The following is a 22804-nucleotide window of genomic DNA, read 5'->3' as shown; positions in this document are numbered from 1 at the left end:
GGGTCATAGTATAGATGTTGGAGTTTACAGTCGAGCGTCCCTCTTTGCTCATTGTTTTCCTGCTCCGGCTGACGACTTAACTACACTCAGCTAGACACCTTGGTCCAAGGCACTCTTTTTGTGTTTTTGCTTGTCTTCTATCTGTAACTAAAAGTGATAATCCAGATCTTCAAGATCTTAACATGGGTTAAAGTTATTGAGCTACAAAGTTTGGTACAAGTCGGCGCATGTCTCTTTCAGAACTGATGTTTTTTGTTTTTGTTTTTTTTTCTTCTTGTAGGGAATCTATTCTACAGAAAAAGCTGTGGGAACGTGTTTCCACCCATGTAATTGAGAACATCTACCTGCCTGCTGCCCAAACAATGGACTCTGGTACCTTTAACACCACTGTAGACATCAAGCTCAAACAGTGGACTGACAAGCAGCTCCCACACAAAGCACTAGAGGTGAAGCACACTTGCTTTATTAGTCAGCTCATATCATGATTAATTCAGTTAAAATGATTGTTGTTATTTTATTATTTTTATTACAATTTGGTGAGTTTTTGGAAATTCCTATCACTGTCATATTGTGTTTAGTATTTCCTTTTCTTTTCACTGTTTTTTTGTTTTTTATGAGTGTCTTGAGTCTAACTCGATTAACACAGATTGCAGATATTGTTAAAACAATTAAATTCAGCAGTGGTTTTATTCTAATAGCCCCTTTTCCCTCCTTATATTTTGCATACTTTGCCCCTGTCAGGTTGCCTGGGAGACGCTGCAGGAGGAGTTTGCCCGCTTCATGGCTGAATACAAAGGCAAAGACCAGGATGACATTTTTGACAAGTTGAAGGAGGCCGTGAAGGATGAGAGCATCAAGAGGCATAAGTGGAATGAGAGGGCCCTGGACAGCCTGGTAAACACACAGTAAAATACCCTCACAAGCAGAGAGTGCACACTTGTTTATTGAAGCTCGCAGAGCAGACAGAATTTCATGATGAGATGCCATCAGCATAGAGAATGTAGTCTTGATGCAAAGAAGCACTGATGCTAACAAGTGGAATGTGTTTTTTGTGCTACTTACCTCTTTGTGTGGTTGCATCAGAGGGTGATTCAGCACAATGCCCTCGAAGACCGCTCCATCACAGACAAGCCCCAGTGGGATGCAGCAATCCAGTTCATGGAGGAAACCTTGCAGTCACGCCTCAAAGACAGTACGTTGGCTATGATAGTATCATATGTTAAAACTCTCCTAGCAGTCTTAACCACACACAAACATTTGTAGACTTTTATTGTTCTTTTTAGTTGGAATCACATCAACACAGTTTAATGTTCTTACCTTTGTCCCAGACATCAGTCACACACCTGTCCTGACCAGGTTTTAGGTGACCTTGCTTTTGATTTAATTTTCTTCTTTTTTCCTCTTTGCCTTCGTCCTGCAGCTGAATCAGTAATCAAAGACATGGTGGGTCCAGACTGGAAGGAGAGGTGGCTGAGTTGGAAGAATCGTACACCAGATCAGGTCAGAATTGCAGGATTTCCTCAGAAGTCATAGCTGTGATGGTGCAGTAGCTTTTATAAGGAGCTTTGAAACTGTAAAGTGGAAGATCTATAAAGACTATCACCTTACACAATGGTCTAATTCCATCCACACTGTAGAGCTTACATATAAATATGTAATATTTTACATTTAAATGCTCCTTGAAGTGAAGACTTGCTTTTCTAAACCTTGCAGCATATTCGGAATGAAACAAAAAATGAGCTGGATCGCCTGCTGAAGCTGCACGATGAACACACGGCTTACCTGGCTAATGATGAAGTCACCACAGTACGGAAGAACCTGGAGGCACGGAGTGTAGAAGTTGACCCAATGCTGGTGAGATGGAACGGATTATTCTAAAAAAAAAAATTTTTGTAACAGCAATATCTGGCAATTATGTTTGGCCTCTATTAACTGGTGAAATATTTTCATACCTGTTCAGATCAAGGATACGTGGCATCAGCTTTATCGGCGACACTTCTTACAGAAGGCACTGTCGCACTGCAACCTCTGCAAGAGGGGTTTCTACTACTACCAGAGACACTTTGTTGACTCTGAGGTAAGTAGAAAGAGTTGCCTTTTATTTTATTTATTTATTTATGCAGTTTCACCTGAGGTCAGGGTTAGTTTGGAAAAAATATAACTTTACTCTGGGGAACCCTGTATACTGAAGGCTGAAAACCTAGCGGGTACACACCCTTGATTTGTGTCTGTCCCAGGCCAAATAAAAACCTAAAAAAAACCCGGAATAAAAATATGATATCCCTGTTTGTTTCTGCAGTTGGAGTGCAATGATGTGGTGCTGTTTTGGAGGATACAGAGGATGCTGGTTATAACAGCCAACACTCTACGACAGCAACTCACCAACACTGAAGGTGAGCACTGTGGACTGTTATTTCCATAACAGCAGTTGTAGCTATTTATGGAGTAAAGTTAAAAGTATAGAATATCAAACCTTCTATTTTTAATGATTTCAGCTTTTTAGTTGTCATTTCTGTGGGTTTGTTTTTTTTGTATCTTTCTGAAAAACCAACAGGTTATTGGCAGGAATTTTACTTCCTCGTTTTGATTTTTTCCCCCTCCTGTTGGAGTAAGTTGTTTCATCAGTGGTACTTTGTGTCAAACATGTGAAAAATGTTATATGCACTGCAGTGAAATTAATTTGCGCACCATCCCCAAAGCTGATACTGAGATCACATTTCACTGTTGTTCAGAAATGTTTGACTGAAGCAGCCTCTGCACTTTCATTGTTGGGCTTAGTGATTTTTATATCATTTAGCAAGGTTCCAGGAGCAGTTATCCAGATTATCTATAAAGTAAAGACAAATGTGAGAGTCACAGTCCTTCTCAGAGTCTTATTAATAATTATAAAGTGTTTCATAACTTGATTCATCAAAACAAAAGATCGACAGAAGAGTGCAGTTCATTGTTGTTGGGCCAGGCATTGATTATTATTGTTTCTTGTGTATCTGTCTCTGTGTCCGTGCTCGCCAGTGCGCCGATTGGAGAAAAATGTGAAGGAAGTGCTGGATGACTTTGGAGAAGACATGGAAAAGAAGACTCAACTCATAACTGGCCGCCGAGTCCAGCTGGCTGAGGATCTCAGTAAGACACACAAACACTTGCAGAGCAGAAAATACACTGCAGATACACAAAGGCTATAAAAGAAACACCTGCTGAGACTGATTGTTCCTATTTAAACTTCACAGTTCCTAACTCAACATCACAGTGGTTTGCATGCCTACCTACTACACTATCAGATATTATATACAGTACTGTGCAAAAGTTTTAGGCAGGTGAGGGAAAACAAAAGTGGAAGTGTTAATCATTTATTTTCATCAATCAACAAAATGCGGTGAATGAACAAAAGAGAAATCTAAATCAAATCAATATTTGGTGTAACAACCCTTTGCCTTCAAGACAGCATTAATTCTTCTGTTTACACTTGCACACAGTTTTTGAAGGAACTCGGCTGATAGGTTGTTCCAAACATCTTGGAGAACTAACCACAGATCTTCTGTGGATGTCGGCTTACTCACATTCTTCTGTCTTCATGTAATCCCAGACACACTCGATGACGTTAAAATCAGGTCTCTGTGGGGGCCGTACCATCACTTCCAGTACTTCTTGTTCTTCTTTACGCTGAAGATAATTCTTAATGATTTTGGCTGCATGTTTGGGGTCATTGTCCTGCTGCAGAATACATTTGGGCCCAATAAACAATCATTTATATTTCTGAAAACGTTTTTTTTTTTTTTTTTTTTTGTAAACAGCATTTTTTTTCACACCTGCCTAAAACTTTTGTACCGTACTGTATGTACATCTTACTTTGACCACTCAGGTCAACTACGTTATATTAAGCACGTGGATCCATTCTGGGAAATCCTAGAGTCATCAGTAGGTGGCAGTGGTGCTTCAGGAATTTATATTGATTAGTCCAATATGGCAGTATTATTGCATTTAAGTCAAGCTGACAGTACAGGCCGGCTGAGACGGCCTGTGTGTTCAGTTTCCCACAAAATAGGATGCTCTCTAAGAAGTAGGTAAAAGCAGACAGAAAATATTTGTAAAGAAGTTCAAGCTGTTTTTATTTGAAAAATGTACAAAGACGTACAAATGAATTGTTCAAGCAGAAAAACATTATTTAAAGGAATATTTATTTATATGTAACCTTATTTTCTACAGCAATGAAAAGTTGAAACGGGGGAAACAGAATAACAGAAAAGACCAGAAAAGTTTTGTGTTTCTTAAAAACGCATCTGGTGGAACATTTCAGAACTGATTTAATGAATTAGTAATAGGTTCAAATACATGATTGGATATAAAAGGAGACGCTGAGTCTTTGAGGAGTAGAGATGGAGCGGAGCTCAGGCAATAGTTCAGTTTAATAAAAATGCTTCTCATTTTAAAACTAAAAAGAGTTGGAGAAATCTCTGAGGTTAATTCATCTACATCTTTTGCCATCCATAGCAGATCCTGAAGTATTAACATGTGTTTGGGAAGCTTTTATTACCCTTAATGTTAAGTACCAAGTTGTCATCAAGTAACAGTAGGTTAGTATAAATGACAAGACGCACAATAGATGCTCTCACATTAAGCTTAAATAAACAAAGAAATTAGCTAAATAATAGAAGTGTATTTAAATTTATACTTTTTATTAAAAAAAGAAGAAGCAGCTGTTTTCAGGGGTAACCACAGCGCCTAGCTCTGCCCGTTTAATTTGGCTGTGTTTTACGTGGGACGCCCTTCCTGACACAACTCCAGAAGAGATTTTTAATCTTGTGCACATAATTTCTTCAACACCTTCTGGGAGTTCCTTTAAATTTGGCACAAGTGTTCACTTGGACTCTAGCAAGAACTGATTATTAATGATTGACCCATCTCCTCCTTTCCTTCTATGATTTTGAGGAAACTGCTCTTGCTTAAGCACAAATATGTTTTTGCAAATAAAATGACTCATTCTCAAAAGTAATTCGTACTGATGTTAGTTAAAAAATAAGACATAGACTCTATTCCTACAGCGACACAGTGCACATGTGCTGTATCTGCTCTGTAAGTAAGTTTTGGGAAACTTTTCTTGGGGGTGGACCGATATATCTGCTAATTTTTACCTGTCAGCCTTTTGAAGGCTCCTAATTAAAAGCTGGTGCAATGAGTCTTCTCCAGCGTTGGTCTTATTCAGAGAAGCTCTGCTTGCTAAGCAAAGTTTGTGTTTGCAAAGTGGCACACATGGCTTGCTGCCATTTCAGAAGTATCTGTGTGACACACACACACACACACACACACACGAGCATGCACATGCATAATGATTGTTCCTGTCACCACAGAAGTACACAACAATTTACACACACTTGCCTTTAAGTTGCAATTTTCTCACATTTAAGCCAAGTCAAAGCACAGTGTTAAAACACTGCAAATGCCTGCATGATCTCAGAGTTTAAAGAACAATACATGCCTCAAATACACACATTAGAGTGATAAATGATAAGTGAATTTACTAAAGAAGGCTTTTAACTGTTGAAAATTCATAACCTTAAGTCAGTTTTTTGCAGGAATCATTCTCCTGTCAACTTCTACTTTTAGATTTTCTTGACTTTCATATGTTGTATGCAAGCTCTGATTGTCAAAAACACATTTGTGCTTTTATTACCTTCCATGTAAACAGCAGACCGCATGTACAGTGTTACATGTTTAAGTAGGCAAACACTTCACTGCATCCAGACATGGTCATGCTACATTAAGAGGCACTCAGAGAAGACAGAAACACACACGAAGGTTTTTGCTGAGGGTTTTTCTGTCACAGAGCCCCCTCTCCATTCCACACACCGTCAGCCATGTCTAGACCTGCCTGGCCTTGCAAATTCTATAAGGCAAGTGGATCCATAAACTTTTCCAAACACGACATTCCCACTTTCCATCTGGAAAGACTGTCCTCACTGATAGATGTAGGAGTGTGTCTGGAATTTCTTAAGAAACCATGTAGTGTAGGACCACACCTGTGCATGCACACACTTTTGTTTTTTTTGTTTATGAAATCTGTTATTTGTGGTAAAGTGTCTGCTTCACTCTTTAAATCTGCATCAATACAAGCAGCCATCATTTGGAGGGTCGGATGGGAATTTTGACATCAGGAAAAAAAATCTATTTATTGTAATTTGAAGGTATAATGAATGTAAATTTAAACAGAATAAAATGCTCTGTAAATGAATCACCATGAACCACTGACTATGAAATTCAGTTTTCTCCATTTGCATCAAAGTCAGAGAGCTTTATTGCATCTTACTCCTCATGTCTCACTCCCTTCACTCCTATCTCTACTGTCGACTGAAATCTAACACTACTTATTTTGTTGTAACTCATAACTAACATTCCAGTCTAACGTTGCAGTCTGCTGGAAATGTACCTTACAGCATGCCGCCCTTTTGCAGCCCTAATTTTACAGTGATGTCAAATTTTTCTTTTCCTCCTAAGAAAATGTATGTTCCAGAGTTTGAGCTTTGTCAGTCTGTCAGGTTGAGTTAGTGGGTGAGTGGAGGATCTGGGTCATTAGCTGTCGGACACTTTGCGCAGGGCATTCGGTGTAACACAGCCTAAGTGTGTGGGTATGTGGGTCCTTGAGTCTAGACTGAACTACGTGGCTTATGGGCCGAGTTGGTGACATGCCTCAATTTCCTCTGGGCAAAGATTTTTTTTATTTTTTTTGGGGGGGGTTCTTTTTTTAACTGAAAGGCTCATCATAAAAGTTTTGCTTTGCAGAAGCTTTTCACTTGTGCAAATATAGTAACTGGACATGGCAAAGCATAATTAATAAAACCCAACTTAAGCATTCTTAATTAGAAGTATCAGGTAGTTATTACTTTGTACTTTTAAGGACATTTCTGCTGTTAAGAGACACTAAATCTGTCTTTAGCAACATCAGGCTGTTACTACATTTAAGAACACATGATAGGAATCACACATGGCTCCTTCCGAAACATGCAGTTCTCTACAGGAGAAGATTTTTTTTGTCTGCATCTGTGTGAAACAGCCTTATTCAATGCAGTTCCATCCATGATGAAATCATCTTTTCTTTGCAATATCATTTCTCCTTCATTCTCCAGACCTTTTAGAAACAACAGGTCAGATCGCCTCAGGCCCAAACTATGGCCTGACCCCACAGGTCAGCCAGCTGATACCATAGGCTACTTGATCTAGCTATTTTTTTTTAACCTGCCTCCAACTCCCTGGGTCATTCTGACCCTATTTCACTGCCTCTGTTAAAATCTATCCACCTGATCCTGTCTATCACTTTTCTCCCTTGGCAGAGGGAAAGAAAAAACAATGGGCAAATCTCAGAGGAGGGCCCACCTTCACCTTTATAGCCTCTCTGGTTAGAGAGGAGAGAAAGTGGGAGAAATGGGAGGCATTAGAAAAGCTAAACACACTTAACAAAAGCAGAAATGTGCTTCCAGGGGTGGACTGCTGTTAAGCTCGTATTTGCCCCTACTCACAGACAGACCTAAGATCACTCAGGTTACAAATACAGGTCAGGTGTGTGCGTGAGGGAGAGCGTGAAAACTCTGTTAATTAATAGCACGCTGCAAAGCGGGGGTGGGTGTGTGTTTGTCAGCGTGTGCCAGACCAGCTGTATGGCACAGTGCCGTCTCTGGAGCAAAGCCCAGGCCTAATGTGCAAGCAGAGCCCTCTTAGGAGACCACTGGGCTGTCGCTTGGCTGCTTCATTGACCCTCATAGAAATGTAGTGCAGTGTGTATGTGTTTGAGTGTGTTTGCATGTGTCTGTGCTTGTTAGAGCTACTGTGGTGGCTGATTATAGAGAGCGCACTGTACCACATTGTTTGGAGGATTGCTTTTATTTTATCAAGCCATGAATGTCGAATTTAATGTTGTGAGTTTTTAGGGCTCATAACACTCATGAACATAAATAATCACTGCACCACTTTTCTATGTCAGCACTTTGTCTGTTCAAGGTGTTGGTGTTTAATGTTTATGTTAACATCAAGTTTAGTGTCTTCATGTGTATTCATGTATTATTATACTTTTTTTAAAAATTCATCTGATACTATTATTAGTATAAATGCAGACTCGTTATTTCACCACATATCTGCAGTCTTTTGCTTTGCTTGCAGTGTCCACAAATCGAAATCCGGTGTGTAAATGAAGGTGGAACAGTTTTTTATTTCTTCCTAGAGTCACAGTTTGGCTGTTTTTGAACAGGAAGGAGCAGATTCCAGCGGTCACTCCCACATTGGTGGCTTTTTATCTACCTTGTCAGATTGTTGAAGAGTGTGCACACAGTGCACTGGCCCTTGAATATATAAATAGAAATGCACATTTGCACCTCCTTTCCCAAAAATATTTTCAGTCCCAAGATCAAAAACTCATAACTCATCCACAAATGGATGGGTTTAATTGACATACATGTTACATCCCTATTTATTTATTTATTTTGTAATAGGTTAGTTGGCGAGTTTAAAACCTGGTCATGGTTGTTTGTAATAATACATTTCGGATTAGGTCAGTAATTTTCTAAGTTCCCAGGTGGAATTTTCATCTGCAACGCCCCCCTCAACTCGGATTGCCAACTCAAAAAGCCAGAGTAGACCCACCAATCCAGTGTTAGCCATCATGGCAGAACTGAATGTAAACAGTAATGACACTGCAGTAAGTCTGTACTTCCACTGTTGTGTATTTGTGACTCCTCAAATAAGCCATTAAGAGAACACTGACTAGACTCTATCTATGAACATGCTGCAGTGGAGTTTTTAAGCACAAAAAAATGTATAACTCAGCTTTGCTAGCAATGCATGACTACTCCGGGTTGTGTTATTTTGGATTTTTGGGGGAGTTTTTGATTTTTCGAAATGTATTTGATCACTCTTTGATATCTTTTTTTTTGTGGACTTATTGTCTGTTATTCCTTTGTACAAGACTGAGCATCTCTGCTTTAAACTTAAACTTCTGAATAATTGATTACAGTGGTCACCACAAATGTGTTTTGCTATTTTGAGGAGAAATGATAAAACACATTTAGTCTTTCTTTCCTTTTTTAAAGTTTGAATCCATGTTGACAGCTCATGATTGTCACTACACGGGAAGTTAGGCATTTCACGCTGCTTGGACAACAAAATCAATCAGTCTCACACTTTGGTTGCTGACACATTATGGGAGGGGTCGATTCAGATAAACACCTGGGACCGAATAACCTTTTACATTAAGTTCATCTCCTCAGCGGCAGGCTCATTGGCTCTGATAAATGCAAGAGCGTGTGGAAAATTATGGATTTGAGCTTTTGTGACGCGAGGGTTAGCTGAGGGTCGTGGAATGAAAGGTGTCAACAGAAGGTGCTCTGAAAACAGTGCTAATGTGTGAAGTGTTTGCGTGTTTGCACATGCAGTCACTTTCTCCCTTTTCTCGTGTGGAAGCCGAACACAATGAGGCTCTGGTTGTCTGGGCTTGCTCAGCGGAATGCCCTCTCAGCCTCACGCTCACTTCGTTTCCTTTCATCTCCTCCCCCTCGTCCTCTTTTGAGCAGCTTCCTCCAGAGTGATTAGGGAAGGCTCATTGAGAAGTGCTCCTCTGTTCTCCCCTGCTGTAAGGGATGACGTATCATCTTAAGGTGTTGTGTGCACATGTTCCCTCATTCAGAAGAGAGGGGAGTAGAGGGTGGTGGCATGCTGTTGCTGCTGTTGCTTGTACAAAGCTTTGCGGTGCTTCTGTTGCTTTTCTTTATGACTTTAAGGTCACAATTCATTAGGAATTAATGCTGCTGCTATTGAAGCTTGTTTGGAATTAGATATATTTCCAGATCTGCACACAAACCATCATTAAAGATGCTTAACTACCTTTTTCCTCAACTGTGTTTTATGTCAAACTACAATGGCACACGGTCAGAGGTGTCTTTTTATTCAGAATGAGAACATTTACAATAAACACACCTGCCATAATCCCCACAGCTGAATGATAATTTCCAGTTTCAGCAGATTCTACCACATGGAGTTTCATACTTTTTATACTATTCATACTGCAAGGAATTGGCCAAATCACAGCCAGCAAGGAATTGGCCAAAACACTGACTAGTTATGAAATTTCCATGAGTAATTTTTCATCTCTGTACAACTGTATTCAGAACACAGCATTTCCACACTTTCCCAGCGGGTGTTTGAATCCTCTAGGGCTGCCCTTTGTCACTGACTATATTCATGAAACCCAGCACCTTCCAGATTTCAGGATCTCAGGTTGTCTTTTTTGCGGAGGATGTGGCCCTGGTGGCTTCATTGAGTGACAACCACAAGCTCACACTCTTGCAGCGTGTACCATGGCTCTCAGCTGAAAAAGGGTGCGTGGCCACTTCAGGTTCAGATACAAGTTGCTGCCCCAAGTGGAGAAATTCAGCTGTCTCGGGTTCAGAAGCGAGGGTACCGTGGAACATGAGATTGACAGGCAGTTCTGTGTAGTGTTTGCAGTGATGTGGCCTCTGTACTGATCTGTTGTTGTGAAGATGGAGCTGCCACTATATTGTTTTTTTTGTTTTGTTTTTTACATTCCTACCCTCACCTATGGCCGACCAAAACAATATTACAGATACAAGCAGCAGAAATGAGCTTCCTCCATAGGGTGCCTGGGCTCAGAGAGAAGGTGAGGAACTCAGAGCTGTTACTCCAGCAAATCAGAAGGACCCTGCTGCAGTGGTTCAGACATCTGTCTAGGAACTGTCAGAATGTGCGTGTTGAGGGGTTTGAACATGTCCAACTGGGACTCTCCCCTTGGGCATTCCCAGGAAAGGCTGAAGAGATTATGTCCCTCAGCTGGCTGGGATGAGGAATGTTTGAGCTCAAACTGCTGCCTCCACAACCCAGATCTGACTCCTTCTTCTGACAGTGTGAAGAAGTTAAACAACACATTTAATTCTCAAGATATCTTAATATATAAAAAATAAATTACTTTACTCTATTACTTAATTACTTTTGTGTAGTAAGTAGGGGAGGTCATCAGTAGGAAAGGCTGTAAAACTCATGAAAACTCAGTTAAAAGTCCAAAATGTATGCCCTCTTTCACCTTTTTCTGAAGCTTTACATTGGCTGGATTCATCTTTGTCAGATGACTTTTGGTGCCGGGGCTTTATGTTTGACACCCATGTTCTCTACAGTAAACAGTGATTTTGCAGACAGATTTTTCTGCACTCCTATTTTTTTCTTAAATGTTAGTCCTCATTTATTAACCAAGCTACTTTTTAGTCCACTGGCAACTACATAGTATAAAGGTTCTTGTCACCTCCCACCCACTGTGTGTACTACGTTTGTGTTTTTGCATATGTGATCACCAATCAGACTTGTGTATCTGTTTGTGGTATCCTGCCTTAACCTTAATTGCCTCTGAATACATCTACACTAGTCAGAAGTGTGGTTTTGTAAACCAGGAGTCTTATTAGTGTTACAACAAGTAGTTTTTTTTCCCCCCACAAAGAAGGAAACCTCAGACTGCAGAGTCACTGCCAGATGATCCATTTTCTGCTTGGGAGCGTCAAGTACACAAACAGTAGATCTAGAAGTTGTCATAACACTGGCAAATATGAAGCAGTACTTTGTGTATTTCATTTCATGTTGTTTGGTAAATGTTTTGGGACTTACTGCTTTTCTGTTGTGAGGCACAATCAGATATCTGTAAATCTTTTTTGGTTTTTCCACATTTTGACAGCTCTCTTTGTTCACTATCTGATAAGTAAAGTACAAGTGAAGAGAGACTAAGATGTTTTTTCATAATATCTGCTTTACTAGAGGGAGTTTTATTTCCCCGTAATATTTGCTGATTGCTGCTGTTGTCATACGGAGAGCAGCCGTTGTTCAGGATGCAGAGCTGATTGTCCACTAATCAAAAGATTGTTGGTTTGATTCCCAGCTCCCCCCTCCTCCTCCTCCTGAACTCCAAATAGCTCCAGACGCATGTGTGCGTGTGTGTGTGCGCGTGTGTGTGTGCGCGTGTGTGTGTGTGTGTGTGTGTGTGTGAGTCAGTAGTGGTTCACAATTGTGTTTTGAGTGGTTAATAACACTAGTTATCTTTACATAAATGCCAGCTGATTTTGATCGCCTCTGTCTTGTTTTTCAAGGTAATTTTTGAAACTGTCCAGCATGAACCTTCTACCACAGTAAAGTGGATTGCTTTGGTTATACTCGCTCTTCTTCAGTTACTCCCTCTTTACCTTTGCTCAGCTTACCTGTTCCTTCAAGTCTCCTTTGTTACCTCCAGCTATATACCATCAACAGTTTATTCCAACTGCTGTGTAATTCTGGTTTCTCTCTTTCATCGTGCTCTTTCTTTTCTTGTTATCAAAGCTCTCCCACCAGCCAGCTGCCACCGTTTACCAAAGTCATGACCTGTTTCTCTTTCCACTTTCCCATCATCTGTCTCTTCCCCTTTATTCCTCGCTGACTTCTCGCTTCCTTCCTGCACTCTGGCGCATCCATCCATCTATCCATCCTCCCATGTCAAGCACCAGGAATCTTTGTTTTACACACTCACACTTGTACACACACAGGCATGCCCATCATATGATTGACAAGCTGTTGATGTCACTGATCATTAGTCATGAGCATTTGTTTAAACAGGGTTAGACAGAGGATTTAATTACCTTTGCATCACAGTTTAATTTAGAAAAAGAGGAAGAAACGCAAGCAGTACAAGATTAACAAATTGAGTTTCATTCATTAAAACCGCTCCAGTGCTGTTCAGTTTGTTGATAATCTTTGGACTGCATTATTCAGACGACAGCGACGTAACACCCGTTTGTCTGCTTGGAAATATCCTCCCTAGATAGAAGCTCTGTGAATAAATCAAATGGACTACAGAAGCAGGAAAAAAAGCTGCGTGCTTTAGATGACAACCAGGCAAGAGGTGATGATGGAAGTGGTGATGCAAACAAAAAAAGGGGAAAAAATGAAGGAGATTGTGAAGCCATCTCTCATTCCCCTCAGGGAAAGAGAGAGTTAAGTGTGGGAAAATAGAAAAGAGAAAGATGTGTGGTGATGGGAGGGAAAAGCAAGGCTTCTGTTCACATGTTCCCAGCACAGTTTGGCCACCGGGGAGCCATTCCCACTGATCGCTGTGTCACTCACACACATGCACACACCAAGCTCTGACATCAGGTGCTGTTTAAAATGAGGTAATAGGAAAACCATACAGTCTCTCTTGTAGGCAGTTTAAAACAGCGCATGGTGTAGTTTTTTGTTTTTGTTTTTTATAATGGATTTTTATTGTTGTGGATTCTGTGTAACAGTATTGCAAAATAAAAATGTGGTGCAGATGCGAGAGATTTGTTGCCAATATGATGCATTTTGTTTCCATTATACTAGTATAAAAGTCATGTAGGATTGATTGATTGGAGAGCTTGCAAGGAAATGGTCCAACTACACAGGCGCAAATATGAAATCATTAAAAAATCTATTATGCCGGCTAGCTGCCATAAAAGTGTTTTTTATAAATAAAAGGGATTCTCGAGCGGCGTATTTTACAAGAATATTCGTAAACTAAAAGAAGAAACGGTGCTACTTTCTCTATCTTTGCAAGTAAAACACCTGCAGTTCACTAAGTCGCCAAGTGTTTTTTTTTTTTTAACCTCTTGTGGCTCAAAGGAATTTTAGGCGTTTTCTGTCTTTCCGGTGTTATATCGATATAAGGTGTGTGGAGTCCAGTGCAGCTGGAAGCATGTATTTACCTGAGGGCGGAAAAGGGATGAGGAACGCTGGCCCCGTCTTACTTGCATGTGCTTAATGCAGAGTTCATTGGCAGTTAACATTAGCTGCACACCTGTGGCTGATTCAGCGCAGGGGAGTTTCTTTGAGGAATCATGACAAGATATCAGTTTAGCCAGACTCTGCTTCACATCCCCGGGCCCATGTGGATCCTCGTGATTGATTGCCACTTAGCCTCACAACTGGCCTCCATTTGAGTGCACGAGGTGAGTCTCGGAAAACGTCTACCCCTGACTAGCTGTGATTTACACCATGAGTCATGAGTAGATTTACTGTCTCAGACTTGTTTTGTAGAATAGGTATGGTGACTGTTTCCTGATATATTTTTAATGTCTGTTATCTACCGTAGAGTTAAAGCCATCGAAAATCCAAATTTATTCCAAATTTGTCCCCAATTTCACAATCTTTTGCACTATAAGTCTGACCAGCAGTCATCACCTGGCTCTTTTCAAAGCTTTATCCCTGCATTTTGCTGTTTTTGTTTAGACTGCCCTTTGGCTGACCCCACGTTTTGACCTGTTCAGACCAATCTGTGTCTTTCCCCAAGTTAAACTGCGTTCTCACAGGCATCTGTTTTCTAGATAAGAGACTCGAGTGCGAGGGTTGATTCATTGCTCTGTCACTGACATGGCGTTAGGGCTGTTGACATACCGGCAATCCCTGGGTCCACGTCTCCCATGGACCAGAGCCTGTTAGAGCGTGACTATCCAGATTTAGTGACACATCAAGCAACAGCGTGCTGAGGAAAATGGCTTTTCTGTTTGTTACATTAAGAGATCAGCTTTCGGAGAAGGAAAGGCCAGAGAGTTAAATATTCACTGTCCCCACCTACACTATGACCTTGGCAGTCATGAGCTATAAAAAGTTTCTTCATGAATGATGACAGGCCGGGACGGGAACCAAGCCCCCACGCCACTCTCTCCAGTGGCCGTTCTGCAAACTGTTGCTCTCCTGTCAGAGCGGCATGCGAAAGAAGCCTGAACCTTGGCGCCAAACTCATCCAGCGAAATCTTTCTGTCGCCACTTTTTTCATGACAGCCATCTTTTCTTCACTGCTCCCTCCCTTTCACATTGAATGAAGAAGAGTGACCACATCCCATAGGAAGGGGATTAGTTTTTTTTCCCCCCTCCTTCACAGTAAGTTGCAGTTCCCCCAGGACTTTTTCTCTGCTGTTTTCTCCCTCTGTGGTGGCTACTTGTCCAGCAGGGCCACACAGTCTAATTACAGGTCAATTAAAGGCTTTCGGGATCAGTCCTTCTGCCAGCAGTTCAGCCATGGCAGGCTTAGGGGTTTCTACAGAGTGAGAGTGAATGAGATATCATTTCATGTGGAGATCAGCCGAGAGAAGGCCTTGAAAAAGAGGATTTACGGAAAAGGCTCCCCTGTCTTTCTCTTAGTCTGCCAGTCCCTCCACCCTTGGTAACCCACACACCACCAAGCATCTTAAAGAAGGGGCCTCTGGGATAGAGGCCAGAGGATTATGGGAATATTCATGACCAGATAAAGGGGTGAGCGGTTGAATGACTGTGTTTTGAGGCTCATCTCTTAGGTAAACAGGCGCTTAAATGGAGTTTTAGATCGCTACTCCCACTGCTCAGTGTGGAACAGGCAATGGTGACTCTGTCCACTTTTTTTTGTTGCATTTCTACAGGACGGTGAAAAGAAAGCCTTGTTGTGGCCTTTTTTTATCCTGTCCTTTGGTAGCAAACAGATGGTAAAGGAGGGAATAAATATCTGTTTCTCACAGTTTCTAGCCACAGAAAATATTGGCTGTTCTGAAAGATGCCATTCACATCCACCCGTGTCTGATGGGCTCCTGAAAGCTGCTCATTTTAAGGGCTCATTTTAAAGTCATTAAGCGTCTGCTTTAAGAGAATTGTAAATGGGCTTTGCTCTTTTGATATACATGGTCTAAATAAAATATATATGGCTATTTAATGTACAGCTAATTGAGCATGGCTGCAAGTAGAACTGATGAATTACAGCAAGTTACTTCATAAATCAACATTTTGTTTTACTGCAAACTCTGCTACAGTCTACCTGAAGCTATTACAACCAGCCTGTTTTATCAGTCATGTCCTTTCAGGTGCTCTTGTTTGTTTTCCAATCAAAAGGAGGTTAATGATACTCTCATCCCAGCAGCAGCTCAACCAAACCAGTGATGACTTTCTGTGCATGCACCCTGTGGGTGTTCAGAGATGAGACTTTTTTTGGTTGGATATACAATTTGATCCCAGCAAGTGCCACCAGGAACCTTTTGCTGTTCCATGTGACAGGTGTTTTCACGCCTGTAGTGTTTAGTCTGCTTAAATTGAACTCTGGTTTGTTTTCCCCTTCGGTGCAGTTTATTTGCGTAGAGGTGAAGACAGTAATCTCACTCGGGTGCTAACCAAAACAGCCGCACTGAGACCCTTCAGAGGGTCTCCAGAGCGGTTGGTTTATGGTGCGAACGTGCTCCGACCTCAATCCGAAACAACTACCAGGTGTATATTGTAAGTTTGAGCTAAAAACAGCTTCTTGTTCTGGGATGAGGCAAGCTAAAGATCTCTATGGACTAGCAACTAGCTGTAAATGTAAATTCTTCATGTTGTCCAATAGTCCAGAACACAGCACCTTCTTCCTGTGTTTACTTTTGTTGTTCCCGTCCCGACCAGTAAGCGGGCTGAACATTGTCTGTGCGTAAACATTAAGCAGAATCACAGGTAAAAGCTTTAAGTTTACAAACTCGTCAATGAATTTGTAACAGAGTAAACGAACTGTCGGTGTGAAGCCTGTAACCCTTTCACAACATAATCAACCAAACCAGGTCTGACAGCTTCTCTACAGGCCCAGATGTCAGAGTCTTAGAATAAAGTTTGAATAGCATTTGTAATGCAGTAACAAGCCATTGTCGAATATTTCCAAAATATAATGGTGACCGGCAAATTACCATTTCACCCCAAGGCAGCGAAAAAGACTTGCATTCAGCAGCTCTCTACCACTATTATTCTCTAAATACACCTGAATAGTAGTGACATCTACTTAACTTGATAGGAGTTAGATAATACTGTGGTCCACTGGATGAGTGATGGGTTTTCTGTTGCCTCAGCAGCAGGTGTTAAAGAAGAGTGGATTTCACCCTGTAAGCTTTCTCAGGCGGTTCGGGAAATCAGACTAGTGTCTTTTCTTTATTGCAAACCCCTAATCTAACCTCTAGACCACTGCTGCCTCCAGTGAGCTAACAGAGCTCAGCGTCTCTGCCTGGTAGCTGGAAAGGATCCTTAATGTTTGACCTGTGCTAAGCGGTCTATATTTGAAATGCCGAAGCTCTATAGAGCACCTTATCATCAGCCACATCTAAACCCTCTGCAAAGCTTTGAAGCTTGAGCCAGGGGATTTCCCAAGTTTTTGATGATCTGACAGCCAGTATCCTCCTTTCCTCACACCAGCCAAAAACCCCTCACCTCCCCCTTCACCCCATAACTCCCATCTCTTTCTTCACGTCGGACAGATGTTGCTAATCCCGTTCTTATTGGCTCAGATTGAGTTATGTTGTCCTGTGGTCAGGACACACAGCCTGTGAAGCCGAACTCTGCGAGCTGCCTTTGAGCCGTGCCTTGTGGTGCGCTGCGTGTTCGAATGGCATACCAGAGGTTTAGGTTTCATTCAGCCCCACACCTGCTGCAGCGACTTGTCAGCGTGCACCTCGACAGGCCCCTTTAATGCCTCCATTAGGTGTTGTAATCTCCCCCTAACGCCCTGCCATTTTGCCCGAGTGTGTTAACGGAGTATCAAAGGCCGGGGATTTTTTCCTTCGTTTTTTTTTTCCCTGCCACCTGCCAGCGGTAAATGTGTGGGAAGGTGAAAAAAGGTGGAGGTGACATGACTGTGCAGCGCTTGCTGGTTTTCGAGACATTTGGGTTGTGTGTGTGTCTCACAGCCAAGCTTTTCTGGCTGTCAGTCAGTTTTTCTCAGTTCTGCCTACCTGTGTGTGTGTGTGTGTGTGTGTGTGTGTGTGTGTGTGTGTGTGTGTGTGTGTGTGTGTGTCTGTGGTTTTTTTTTTTTTTTTTTTTTTTTTTAAGGTTATTTTTGCAATCCAGGACTTCTCAGCTTTGCCAGTTTTTTAGGACATAAGTGTGGGCGTGCCTTCATCTCTCCCACCAACTGTTTCTCTTCCCATCAATCAAGGAAAAGATACCTAAGCAGCCGTGCTCCCTTCAAAGGGGGGGGGCTGCACACGAGCCCCTGAGTATGATATTTAGTTTCACTGCAAATCACGCACGCAGTTATCACTTTTGTGCTGACGTGAAATGGACACTTTGGTCACTGTTGCTCCGGGGTCCAAGCCTCAGTGATTTATCGTCTTTAAAAAGGTTAAGTCTTTTAAAAGCCATGTTTTCTGTGGCCTGCCTCGTAGGAAAACAATCGACAATGGTTCGTCTCTGGATCTCTTTGCCGCTGACTGATCAATATAGTGCACTGCTAGTTTGTTCTTCAGAGCTCATGTTTGAGTTTGTGCTTGGGGGAGATCCAGACAGATTAACAAGGGTGACAGAGAAGCTGCGCAGCCAGCCAGCCGGGCCTGGAGGTGCAGCTGGCATCGCAAGCCACGGCTTCCTTTTCTCCCGCGCTGGCCCGCAGACTTCCTTCCGCCACTGTTTAATCAGCGATTAAATCCGCTTTAGACGGCTCGCTCATCTCGTGTGACAGTACACGTTGGGTGGAAGGATTGCTCGTCTTACGCAGTCTCAGAACAATAGGAGTCTAATCACAAAAAGAAGTGAGTGACTATTTCTTCAGTAGACCCCCCCCCCCCCCCCCCCCCCCCTCCCCTCCCCAATGTGAAATGTTGTTGTTACGGTGTCTCTCTTCGTGTCTGCCCTGAAGGTACATAGTATTGTTTTGTTTTTTTTGTTTTTTTTAAGGGGGTGGGGGGAGTGAGAGCTTTCATGTGGTCCATGCTAACCGGGAATGGGTACACAAGCCGTCATCATGATGTGTGAAGGAGGCCTGCCTTGTGGTTTTGCTGTCACTGTCAGAGGGGACCATCTGGTGTATTGGTGGAGAATGTGTTGAAGTGTCTAACTGTAGAGGTATATTACAGGGACGAGAGCAGATTTATAAAATCTCCACCTCATCCTGGTTCTGTTTAATGACATTTTAGTGTTTTCTAAACTGCAAAAGCTGCAGAAATCAAATTCTCAGTTTTTAAAGAGAACTGGCTGATGCACAGGAAATCACAGTAAAGTTCTGCAAGCGAGTAAAAGTTCAGTATTTGACCACATAGTTATAGTTTTTGTATATGTAGCAGAGAAAGAGTGTGGCATTTCTAAAAGACAAATCAGATAACTTGTATTACTCAACAAAAGCTGAATTCATTAGCTGCTACTTTTTTTTTTAACAGTAATGCAGTATGTTATTTAATTACTCGTCACACACTTCATTAATTACTGTTATGTTCCTCACATATGATGATCTGAAAGCCAATGTGGCATAATTACCAGTTCACAATATAAATCTCAGGCTACATCTCCACACACCAACACAAATCCCCTTCCTAACGAGGACATGTACATACTTTCTCTTAGTATTTACACCTTCACAGAGAGACTTCAAAGCGATCTTCACAGTGATTCTACTTTAGAAACATGAACAGGTAGAAACAGAGGCTCAAAGACCGGATTGCTCATCACTGCCTTTGTTATGTTAAGTTCAGGCTTTGCTGCTGGGCTGGTGTCAGCATACAGTCAGCTTTAGCATCAGTCTGGGTTCTTGGGTAACTCTGTGTTAGCATGCTGTCTGTGCAGATGGTTGCAAAGAGCTGAGTTTGTGTTAGCAGTAATAATGTGGTTGTTTCTGTCCTGGACGCAGTTTGAACTTCATTGTTGTGCTCTTGTAAAAATAATGTACATAACTTTAAGTGGGTTTTTTTCTCTATGGCAGGCAAATCACAATAAATAAATATTATAACATCATCATGAACTGAAATCTGCTGATGTTGTTTTTTACATTCTATTTATTTATTTGCTTTCTGTCTGCCTGACACGCTGATAAATGAAGAACTACTCGATACAACTGACAATATAATTGTAACTTGTAACTCTTTGCTATTTGGGCTGATTGGGACCTGATGAATGTAAAAACAAAGAATTAGGTGATTTTCTTTTTTTCCTTTTCTTTCTTTTTTTTTTTTTTTTTTTTTTACCTGATTTTTGTTTCTGAGAAAAATGAGATCCACATATGAGGACATTTGCTTTAAATTTCAATAGAACAGTGGCAGTATAATATCCTCGTAAGTGGATAATCAGGCCCTTGTAGAGCAAAATTCAGTATTTTGGTCTAGACAACCCAAAATGTGATGTCCACATACGTGGACGCCAGGTCCTAGGAGATTTAAAAAGTATGACGTGTTCCCAGTAATACATTAACTTTACCTCTGTGGTTTCTTTTATTAGTGGAGGACAAACACATTAAAAGTTGCTGAAATTGTTGCCAGCTAATTTTGTGTTTGCTGATGATTCTGTTCTCTTAACAAACCCACCATTTGCTTCTCTGCAGAGAAAGTTCGTGAGATCCAGGAGAAACTTGAAGCCTTCATAGAAGCTCTTCACAAGGAGAAATAGATGAACCAGGTATTTGTCTCTGTAACTGTGTCAGCTCCTAACCAAACTGATGCCCCGTTCACTAAATGTAGCCCATCTTTTATTCTTGTTGTTATCAGAGCTCTTGAAAGTAAAGTTTGGATCACAACAGAGAAATGCACTGAGCAAAGACGACTCATCTGTAAATGACTGTCTTCGCCCCAAACACTCACCACACACAACATAACCACCCCCCACCCCGCGGACACCTATGGAGAGACGGCCCTGCACAGAGCGATAAGATGAAGGAACAGTTTCAGGCTTTCTCTGCGATTTTCTTGTAACTTTTTCTAGGGTGACCAGAGGGACTTCTGTACAGGAGCCCAAACCTAATAAGAAGCTTGCAGAGTCCTGTCAGACGTCTGACCGCTTGTTTTCAATAAATGAGTAAATTGTGTACATGTTTATCTCCAACTTTCTTATTTCTTTTCCACTTTGTTTTCCCCTGGTTTTCTTTGTGTATATGTAATTATGCAGGTGTGTATTCACTGATCTGTGTACAGAGAGAGACCCCATTGCCATCGGCTCCTTTTGTCTCACCTGGTGCTCCTAAAACATGCCAAGTTAGTCGGCTGGTGGGCACAGAACAGTTTAGTTTGGTTGCACTTCTAACTTAAAGCACTTAGTTGTCTCTCTGTGCTGCGAGGGGATTCTCCATGCAGGCTAAATGTTCCCCTAAATTAGGTGTTCCTTCTGCAACCTACAGAATGTACTCAATCAATACTGCAGGATTAAGAGAATATAATATACAATATACAATACAACACTTTGATTTTATTTCTTATTATTTGGTTCTTTTGAAGTTTCATTAGGAAAACTTAAGTATTTGCATACAATTACCTGATTAAGCTCCAAGCTCGAATAACTGAGTCCATGCAAATCTGTCTATGTGGCGTTTCTTGGTTTGTGCAATACAAAAGCAAAAGAAAAAAAACAAGCAGTCAAAATTAATTAAAAATTAATTTAGAATACTTAAGCATAATGTAATCACCTTACTAAAAAGACCTCTGCAGTTTGCTTGAGGCACTTTCAGTAAACAAATAAACACAACAGGTTACATAACCTTTGAAAAATCAGAGCCGATATCATCTGTCGGTTATCACACATTTCTGTGGACTTGTCTAGTCCATCCTGGTCCAGTCACTCAGGGTAGGTTTGGTTCCAACCTACACCAGGTTTCATGTTCTTTCACAGTAATGTTTGTGTATGTATGCAGCAGACGCGCAATTGTCCCCTCTTTGTGCGCGATCAAATGCTTAAGCTAAAAACATGGGATAAAGAAGAAAAGAGGAAGGGAAGATTTTAAATGCTTTGGTCAAATCACAGATTCTCCCATCAGCCACTCGTTTCCTCGTTCTTATCTTCAGCCCGTCTTATCTTGCACCTCCATCACCCACGTAGACATCTGCTCATTCTACCAAGCTGGAAAAACTGTTATATTTGCCTGAGGGGGGGGGGTGGTGAGGCCGTGTTAGTTCCTCTTTCTTCCTTCCTTCCTATCTGTACATGGGGAAAAGATAAAATATAAAACTTAGTAGGCAGTCGTGGAGCTACTATCATGTACAGCACCTGAACGCAGAATTGTTGGTGAGTTGGTTCAAAAACGTGTTTTATGTTGTAGAAAATAATGTTTGCATGGTGTATCCCATCCGCTGTGCTTTATTTATTAAATTGTGTTTAAAAGTACAAATTGAAAATAAAATTGACAAATAAAAAAATCATTATTTTGTTTGTTTGGTTGTTTCATGACATGTCAGCGTTAAACTGATGTTTGCAGCACTGGAAGCTTTTTGCTGTTTTGCCTGCTGGTTCATGCTAGTGGCCTCTAACAATGGTGAGCCTACACTGACATAAGTTTTATATTCATGAGCCAAAACATGAGTAATTATACTATCGTGACCCTCTGATTTATTTCAGGTGCCATCATCAAGATGATTGCTTTTTCTGGGTGACTCGTGATAGCTTTGCGCTGCTATGATTTTCTGAATTACATGAAAAAAACTTTAGTAAGTTGTTTTAATGCAAATGTTAATAGACTAATGGGTAAACTAAAATTGTGCAGTCTACCTGTTTGCATGTGAACATTATCACTGTGAGCTTGCAGTTTAATCCACAGAGCAGCTGTTATGGCCATCTAGCAGTGGAGGGGGTATTGTAATATTAACCAGCACTTGAGTGCCCTGCAAACTGCTATTCTAATTTAAATCATTTCCTTGGTCACAGAGAAATAAAAAGTAAATTCTTAGAATCACTAGAACCTCTTGTCATCTCATTCGGCTGTTTTGCTCTTAATCAATTTTCCCATTGAGTTAAAGGCAGAATTCTTTACGATTCTCTTATAATGGCTCCAGTACACTAACTGTACATAGTTTCCTTCCATTCTTTTCAGTCTTTAGGTGCACCTATACAACTGCATAAA

General features: G+C 41.2%; 1 protein-coding gene across 4 annotated transcripts in view; it reads left to right on the top strand.

Annotated features, from left to right (window-relative positions):
• opa1 (OPA1 mitochondrial dynamin like GTPase) overlaps nt 1–22106 on the top strand; it is a 36768-nt gene extending 14662 nt beyond the window's left edge. For all 4 annotated transcript variants that reach the window (XM_005459892.4, XM_005459890.4, XM_005459894.4 and 1 more), the window contains 10 exons: nt 281–446; nt 742–894; nt 1084–1192; nt 1421–1500; nt 1714–1854; nt 1961–2077; nt 2300–2393; nt 3013–3123; nt 20303–20376; nt 20466–22106. In XM_005459892.4, the coding sequence (XP_005459949.1) occupies nt 281–446; nt 742–894; nt 1084–1192; nt 1421–1500; nt 1714–1854; nt 1961–2077; nt 2300–2393; nt 3013–3123; nt 20303–20367 (1036 nt within the window). In that variant the 3' untranslated portion in view covers nt 20368–20376; nt 20466–22106. The remainder of the gene's footprint in view (nt 1–280; nt 447–741; nt 895–1083; nt 1193–1420; nt 1501–1713; nt 1855–1960; nt 2078–2299; nt 2394–3012; nt 3124–20302; nt 20377–20465) is intronic.
• The last annotated feature ends 698 nt before the right edge of the window (nt 22107–22804 follow it).

This window comes from Oreochromis niloticus, linkage group LG15 (genome assembly GCF_001858045.2).
Source record: "Oreochromis niloticus isolate F11D_XX linkage group LG15, O_niloticus_UMD_NMBU, whole genome shotgun sequence".
Classification (NCBI taxonomy): domain Eukaryota; kingdom Metazoa; phylum Chordata; class Actinopteri; order Cichliformes; family Cichlidae; genus Oreochromis; species Oreochromis niloticus.
This window is presented reverse-complemented; position numbering and strand designations above follow the sequence as displayed.